The following is an 8,340-nucleotide window of genomic DNA, read 5'->3' as shown; positions in this document are numbered from 1 at the left end:
AGCGTAGCTGAAGTCGAAGTATCTTGGATGGAATTACCTGGGGTCCACACAGCCCGGGAATCGACAGCCACAGCTCCCCCGGTGACTGCGCTACCGCCGCTCGCTCAGGTGGAGTTCCAGAGTCGACGGTGAGCACGTTCTGGGATCGATATATTACGTCTTAACGAGACGCAATACATCGATCCCAGATAAATCGATTGCTACCCACCAATACGCGGGTAGTGAAGACGTACCCCAGGACTCCCGGGGGGAGGCTGCTCCTGTTTGGGGCCTCTCCAAGGGGTTTGGTGTTTTTTCATTTGTTGGTTTCCAACTCTCTGCCCCCTTCCCTGGCCCACCTGGTTGGGGCAGAGGGCAGCCAATTTTCTGGCTTAGAAGTTTCAGTTTTGAAAAACATTTTCAAAAGTGAAAAGAAGAATTCTGGCCCCTGCTCAGTGTCAACCCAACAGAACAGCGACTCTCACCCTGCCCCTTCCTCGTGGATTTCACGAGCTCCAGCCACGCAACGGGGCTGACACTGGCTCCTCTCCCCCTTGTACCCTTTCATTCAACCCTCTCTCCACCCCCCCCACCCATTTCCAGCTCTTAGCACTGGGGAGACTGGGTAAACCTGAGCCAACGCTGCGCTGCCAGAGCCTGCAGTGTCAAACCATCCCCCAGGTATCAGGTCTCCACCCCAGGCAGGGCAGCGATGAAACGCTCCACCCAGCCGAGCCCCCACTGGTGTTACTAACCAGCAGAAGGGTGGCTGGTGCCCAGCACGATCCTAGGCCCAGAAAAGCCCCCGCGCGGAGGTTGGTGGAGTTTTTTGTAACGTTTATTAAAAACCAACAGGAAAAAAAGGGTTTTAAAAAGACCTTCCCAGCCCAGCCTCCCTCAGTCTAGAGCCAGGAGCAGCTCCCTACCTGCTGGGGGACGCTTGCAGCCGGCAGCTCTGCTGTGTGGAGGGGAAGATGGAGCTGCATATCTCCCCGGCTCAAAAGAATGATTCTCACTGGGGCTTAGAGCCCCCCACCCTGGTGCATACAGGCAGCTTCGGCCGTATTATGGCAGCCTGAGGACAGGCGCTAAGGGAATCCCCAGGAAGGCCTGTGCAGATGCCCCCCAAGCCAGCGTGGGGAACGGCTCTGCTAGCATTAGCCGCTACACTGGCACCAGGAGCCTGGAGGGACACCCACCCTACCCCCTCCACAGCACAGATGCTCTTGGGCCACTGGGGCCAGCGGTGCCCGTGCCCAGGGAACATAGCAGGCCCTGCTGCAATGCAGCCCCCTGCCAAGGGGCACTGGGCACTCTCCCCCCCCCCCCCCCCAGGAGCCTGCTCCCCCCTGTGCTGTCCCAGGAGCCGGGCCCCCACCACCCAGGAGCCATCCCCAGTGGGACATGCTGGCTTCCGCGTTAACAGTCTGAGCCACATGACACACTGCCCTCCCCCAGCAGCCTCGGCCACGGGCTTGGAGCACACATGGGGGCCCAGGAACTGGCTGCCTGCCGGGGGTGGGGGGTAGTGCCTGGCACCACAACCACACACAACTTTAAGGCAACTGTCCTGTTTGGCATTGAGAGTCGGGGGTTGGGTCCAGCACGAGCCCCTCAGCCTCTCCCGGGGGTGGCAAGTCTGCAGTTCTTGGGGGGAGGGGGGAGCTGAGGAGCTGGAGAGGGGAGTAGGGCTCCTGTGGGTCACACAGCCAGGCGGGTACAGGGGAAATCAGCCCAGCCCTGCCTACTGCCAGCCAGCACCCGGCCAGGGAGGCCACTGCCCCTTGAACAGCCCCAGCCTGCCCTGCAGCCACGACCCCCTCTCCCCGTGCACCATGGGGCAGGCTGGGGCTGCAGGAGGGGAAGCTAATGCTACAGAATATGTACAGCCCCGCAAGACCCAGCCTCTGCCCCAGCCAGGAGGTGGGAAGACAGGGATCCAGGCAGACCCCAGCTCTGGGATTCAGGGGCCCTTTGTGCTCCGGGCCACAGGGAGCTCATGGGCCCAATGTCATCCCCCCAGCTCCTAGCGACAGCTGGTCCCCAAAGGGCTTCTGTAGGCAGATGCCTCTGCCCTGCATGAGAGTGTCCAGGGGGGCTGCCCATGCCACGCATGCGGGCGCCTCTAGGAGTCCTTGAGCATGCTGATGCGGGCATAGATCTTCAGCGCCGGGCCCAGCTTGATGTTCATGGCGCTCATGAGGTGATCCTCCTTCAGCAGCAGCAGGGCCTGCCCGTCGATCTCCTGGGCGCGGAACTCCTCCGCAATCTCCTGGCACCCTGCAGGGAGCCAGTGAGGCCATCAGCATGGGCGCCAGCCCAGCCACCCACTGCTCCCCCACAGGCCAGCTCTGCCCTCTCCAGCTCCCTACGCCAAGCAGATCTGTGCTGGCTCAGGGCTGGATGGGAGCCTGAGCCAGTGCGGGGGAACAGGACTGGCAGGGAGTGCTGTCCCCTCGCACGCAGCCCGTTGTGCTGGGACCTTCCTCTTGGCAGAAAAACGGAACAGCTCCTGACCCCATCACCCAGGCACCATGGCCAGAACTAGCTCAGGTGTGTTTTTGTCCCTGGCCCAATCTCTTGCTGTGAGCTGTTAAATAGCTCCTGTGTCCCACCCACAGGTGGCTGCAGTGCTCCCGAGGCAGGAGCAGGGACGCTCCGCGACCCACTGCCCCCAATGGAAGGGCAGTCAGCACACGGCTCCGGGACGCCTCGTTTCTGGTGGAGGTGGGTTGGGAAGACTCCTCCCTCCCAGGGAGGCCCAGACAAACCCTCTGCCTGCGTCACACAGAACAGCAGGGGCAGGTCGGGGCATCTCACAGCGATGTGACAGGTGGGGCCGAAGGAGCGGGATGCTGACGGCAGAGGCCAGGAGCAGTCAAGGGGTGCAGGAATGCCCCTGGGGGAACCCCTGCAGGACAGACTGACCGCTCAGACAGAGGGGGGGCAGTGGCCTGTCCAAGCCCCAGCGCTGGAGGCAGGCACTCAGGGTCAGCACAGGCGAGAGAGAGGGTAGGGTGGCTGTTGAGGGGCCTCCCAGCCTGGCCACCAGCTCTCTGATTTGGGGGCAGAGTGGTTTGCTCTAGTTGAACCCTGCTGCCTAGCTCACTAGCTTCTCCCTGGAAGTCAAAGCATGGCTCCCCCATGCTCTTTGCTCCTTGCCATGCTAACTCCAGCCCATCCCGCTGGATAGCACAGAACAGCTGCTGGGCTCAACCCCAGAGCTAGCTGCATGTCAGCAGTGGGCAAAGCAGCCCCCCCGACATGCAGGCCTCAAAGATCCTGCAGGCCCTGGCTGGCCCAGGGCTCATGTGGCAGGGAGGGGAGCAAGGCCGGGAGGGTCCCTCACCTGGCAAGGAGCGGATGAATTCATAGACATCCTCCACATTCCACTTGGTGGGCTCGCTGGGCAGGAAGTGGTGCCCAATGCCCACCAGGTCCCGCATGTGCATGTCGGGCAGCTCCAGTTCGCGCTCGCCCTGCCGCCGGCGTGAGGTGGACGAGCTGGCAGAGAGGGGCGATAGCGGCTCCTCGTAGCTCGAGTTATCGGAGCAGCGGCTGGAATCCTCCTGGCTGCGGTTGAGCTGAAGCGAGGCTGTGACGGAGAGCGGCACCGAGCCCGTGGAGAGGGACACCGGCGTCTGCGGGGCAGCGGAGAGGTCAGCCTATGGAGGGGCCAGTCCCGCCCCGTGCAACACCCACCTCCCCAGTCTCTTCAGCTCTGCAGGCAACTGGGAGCCGGGACGCCTAGGTCCTATTGCTCCCTCTGGGAGGGCTGCAGTGTAATCCTCAGAACCAGGGCAGGACTCCTGGGGTCTATTGCTGGCGCTGAAGGGAGTGCAGTCTAGTGGTTAGAGGGTGGGGGACGGAGCCCAAAGTCCTGAGTTCTAGTCCCAGCTTCAGCAAAAAGTTGATTGTCTGTTAAGAGGTTCTTAGGTTCTGTTCCCCCCCTGCCCCCATGCCCTCTCCGCATGTTACTGCCCCTCCCTCCCAGCTAGGCAATGGGGCTAACTGATGGGGATGATCATTGTAGCCCCATCTGCCCAAGAACCTGCAGCAGCGCCTGCCCCTCAGCCCTGAGGTGAGCAGGGGGTGCCCACAGAGGCGCAGCCATTTGCCAAGGGACAGCCCAGGCTCACGCACTAGCTCCTGGGGGAGGGAAGGGGGTTAGGATCACCACCCCGGGGGGTAGACGGCAGCTCACCTGTTTCTTGGTGTCCTTGCTGAGGACAGGTAAGGCTCCCTTGCAGGTGCGACGGCGCCCGTGCGTGGCCGCCCCCGGTTTCTGGAGCTTGCTGCGGTCAGGGTGGAAGAGCCCCACCCGCTTCGTGCACCCCACGTTGTACCTGCCAGGGGAGCCAGGAGCGGGTCAGTGACGGGGTCTCAGTTCAGCAGTCTCACAACCCTGCCTCGCTCCCCACAGTGGCAGGATGGGTGCAGATGGCGCCTGGGGGAGCCCTGCATTAGGCAGCACCCCGGCCCCTGGAGCCAGCATGTTGGGGGCAGATGCTGCTGAGAGGGATGGGGCGGGACTCGGGGGCTTTGCCCTATGGTGGGGTTGACATGTACAAAGGGGTTGGGCAATGCTAGGGGGCCTTGCCCAGCAGCAGAGCCGGGAATGCTGCTCGGTGGCTGTGGTGGTAGTGGGGTCTGGCGCCCCTCGGTGGGGGGTAGGGTGGGGAGAGGGGGTGGGCAGGTGCCACTCAGCAGTGGTTACCTCTTGGCACAGGCCATGGAGCAGAAGCGTTTGGACCTCTTGAACTTGTAGGCGAAGTCAACGCGGCCACAGAGCTCACACTTCAGCTTCGGGGGGTTCCCCTCCTCTTTGGATTCTGTGGACACAGCGGGACACAGGGACCGACACAGACACACCCGGCTCTTAGTGACGGCTCGCATGCAGCAGGGCCTTAGCCACTGCCTGGACAGAGCAACCCTGCCTCCCGGCACAGGCCAGCACTGGCCCCCAGTAGTGCCTCTCCCAGCACAGCCAATCCCCCCGCCACACACAGGTCACCCACCGTAGGCAAGAACGCTACCCCGCTTCCCCTGGCCACAGCCCCCCCGGCAGGCCACTCTCGGCAGGCGCCTGGGTTGCTCTAGGTGAGGGGGTGACTGTCCCCGAAGGTTCCCTCTCTCTCAAAGACCAGACGAGGGGATACAGCTGCCCTGCAGACGCTCTGGCTCTCCCAGGCCAGACAGGCAGGCTGGCCTGCCTCTGGGTGCCACGGGATCCTGCTTTAGTGGGTGGGCAAACGAATGTTATTCCTGGAGCCACGGGCTTGAGGGAGCAGCACAGGGACCCCGAGATGTTCCTGCCTCTTAACCCAGCAGCCCTGAGGAGACTGAACAACATCTGGGTGTTGGAGGCATCTCGGCCTTTACGTGTCCCCCCCCACACATTTTACCCACATTAGCAAATGGTTGCTGCACAATCGGTCTGAATGACTCATCCCCCCTTTACATCCTGGCCCCCCAGCTCCCTCCATGTGTCCTGCTGCCAGACACCAGGCTGCCCCCCGAACCTGGAAGCCAGGCCAGGGTCCCTGGAAAGGCCCCAGGGGACAGGCCTGGCCCTAGCCCATAAGCCTACAGGCTGGAGGTCGAGAGCAGAAGCTCCCCAGCACAGCTACCTCTTAGCTCATCTGCCCTCCCCCCTTCCGCACTGTCCTTGTTCTCCACCCTCAGCGCCCTTTTCTCACCCCACAAAGTGTTGTGCAGCCTTCAATGGGCCCTCACAGTCCTTGGGAGGGGAGTCAGGATCATCACCCCCTCCCCCAAACCTTATGGCTGGGGAAACTGAGGCACAAAAAGGGGAAAGTGACTCTCTCAGTCACCTGGGAGGGTAGTGGCAGAGGCAGAAATAGAACCCTGGTCTCCTGACTCCCAGCTCTAACCACTAGCCCATGCTCCCACCGCCCTATTCCCTGTGGTCTCTTCCTCCCCCGCTCCCCAGTGGGAATAGTGCCGAGGGCTGCTCTGCCTGGTCATCCCATAGCGTCCCCTCTGGTGGGGGCAGTGGGAAGGTTTGACCCTCAGTACCCACTGGGTTCCCAAGGGAGCAGGCAGCCCCCGACCTCAGCTCCTAACGAATGCGACGGCTGCTCCCTCCCAACTAGAGGCGTGGGACAATCAGCGGCAGGCGCCCCAGCTCTCTAGCGCCCCTGCTGGCCGGGGCCTACCTTGCAGATAGGGCTCCTCCATTTCAGAGTCAGTGGTGGTTGTATTGTCCTGCTGTGGGAGTTTCTCAGCCAAGAGGCCCTGGGCATACTTCTTCTTGAGATTCCCCACGAGCAGTGAAGAGCGCCCCACCTGGAGAGCCGGAGACACAGGGCGAGACAGGTTAGAGGGCTGCTCTGCCTGCAGCCTTGGGCCGGCTCTCGGCAGGCCTCCAGAACCCTGCAGTGGGTGGAAAGAAGGGGGCTTCTCCCTGCAGGTGCCTGCCCCAGAACTCCGCTCCAAAACCACAGACCTTTGCTGTTGGGAGTTGGAGGAGAGCTTCCCCAGCTGGCAGCAGCAGTAGGTCTGTTAGCGGCTCAGTGACGCAGCCACTGAAGGGCAACAGCAGTGACCCACCAAGCCAGGTCGCTTTGGTGGGCCAGCTAGGGGGCAGAGGGATGCAGAGCAAAGCAAGGCTCCTGCTTCGCGCTGCTCTGCCATGCTCCCTGCTGCACCAGCGGCGCTCCTGGCCTGCATGAAGTGGAGTTACTCAGGGGCACGCCCCGCTCGGGTTTGGAGGTGGAGCTGGAAGTTCATGTGTCTAGGTACCCCACCATACCACTCTGCTCCACTCCCCATGCCCCATCTGAATTCCCAGCTTACCACTTGCAAGCATGAGGCCAGCCGGCAACCCAGCTCTGCCAGCTTGCAGCAAACTGGTATTAGAGGGTGCCCGGTCCAGAGGCTGAAACGACTTGCTCAGCCCCACACGCTGGGGAAAGCCGCCCCTCTCCTGTGTCTCTAAGGTGCATTTCTCCTCCACACAGAGTGCCGCGATCTTTGCCTCATCCCCATCTCCCCACTTCAGCACCCAGCTCGCATGCTCAGTGCAACCTCCCTCAGTCATGCAGCAGATGCACACAGGCCCCAATCCTGCATTACCCACCTGCTGCAAGCAGTCCCATCACGGCCTGAGTCAAAGGGCCATGTGAACCGCACAAGCAGTGGTGAAATCCACCCTGGGCAGCAGAAGGCCTCGGCACCACCGATATCCTGCAGGTTTAGGAAGGGCACGTATCTCATGCTAGGCCTCTGCGTGGGGGTGAATTTCATCCACTGCAATTTGCAGAGTCTCACAGCTCAGTCACCTGTCTGATTATTTTCCCCAGTATCAGAGGGGTAGCCGTGTTAGTCTGAATCTGTAAAAAGCAACAGAGGGTCCTGTGGCACCTTTAAGACTAACAGAAGTATTGGGAACATGAGCTTTCGTGGGTAAGAACCTCACTTCTTCAGATGCATCTGAAGAAGTGAGGTTCTTACCCACGAAAGCTTATGCTCCCAATACTTCTGTTAGTCTTAAAGGTGCCACAGGTCCCTCTTATTTTCCCCAGGGCTCTCTCCCCAGGGAGGGCTGTTTCCTGCCCTGCCAGCTCACCGGGGAAGACGGTGTCGAAGGAGGTTTTGTTTTTGTTCTGAGGACAGTTGATCTTTTTCTCTAGCTCTAAAGCAGCTCGACCATTTTCATGCCAAGTGGAATATTCCCCTTTGGGCAGAGACCAGGTGGAGAGGAGACGGCTGGAATGGACCCCTGTAAGCACAGCAGCTGCTGCTCCTTCCTCAGGAGCGCTTGATGCAATGCACGGCTGGGCATGTCACTGTCTGTACCGACCCAAGTGCTCTGGCAAAGCGGGGAGGGGGGGTCTCTATCCTCAGGCTGAAGCTCTGACGGGGCTGCAGGCCCCCCACCCCCAGTTCCTGAGCACTTGGTTCTGCTAGGCGGCTGCACAGACAGGTTAACAGCACAAGATTTAGTTAAAGGTTCTTGTAAATAAAGTTAACAATAAAACTGAAACCGATGCCCAGAAGCGTCCCCGCCCCTTTCAAAGGCAGTAATTCCATTCCGCACTTTCACCTTTGCGCACAGTGAATCCAAGGGCTTTGAAAACAGCGACAAGTTTGAATCATAACCCTTGGATTAGTGCTTTTCACCCCCGCCTCCCACAGTGCTTCCCAAAGTCTCATTATCCCCATGGCTCGCATGGGGAAACTGAGGCAGAGCAACTAAGGCCCCCATTTTTCAAAAGCGGCCTTGGATTTGGGGGACCTCAGGTCCCAGGTGCCCCAGTGGACACACCTAGGGCCTCATTTCCTGAAGCGCTGAGCACCCTCCGTGGGCGTGCACCATCCCAAACAAGGCCTAAAGTG

The 8,340-nt window shown here is 61.0% G+C and overlaps 1 protein-coding gene across 14 annotated transcripts in view; it reads right to left on the bottom strand.

The window, feature by feature from the left end:
* Positions 1-799: 799 nt before the first annotated feature.
* PHC2 (polyhomeotic homolog 2) overlaps positions 800-8,340 on the bottom strand; it is a 129,251-nt gene continuing 121,710 nt past the window's right edge. For 12 of the 14 annotated variants that reach the window (XM_042856212.2, XM_024106578.3, XM_024106580.3 and 9 more), the window contains 5 exons: positions 6,159-6,288; positions 4,697-4,811; positions 4,184-4,325; positions 3,329-3,620; positions 800-2,259 (listed from right to left, as the gene is read on the bottom strand). In XM_042856212.2, coding sequence (XP_042712146.2) covers positions 2,105-2,259; positions 3,329-3,620; positions 4,184-4,325; positions 4,697-4,811; positions 6,159-6,288 — 834 coding nt within the window. In that variant the 3' untranslated portion in view covers positions 800-2,104. The remainder of the gene's footprint in view (positions 2,260-3,328; positions 3,621-4,183; positions 4,326-4,696; positions 4,812-6,158; positions 6,289-8,340) is intronic. The other 2 variants (XM_042856216.2, XM_065575285.1) reach the window with 1 other exon arrangement.

This window comes from Chrysemys picta, chromosome 21, assembly GCF_011386835.1.
Source record: "Chrysemys picta bellii isolate R12L10 chromosome 21, ASM1138683v2, whole genome shotgun sequence".
Classification (NCBI taxonomy): domain Eukaryota; kingdom Metazoa; phylum Chordata; order Testudines; family Emydidae; genus Chrysemys; species Chrysemys picta.
Note: the sequence above shows the minus strand (reverse complement) of the source record. Positions and strands in the feature narration are given on the sequence as shown.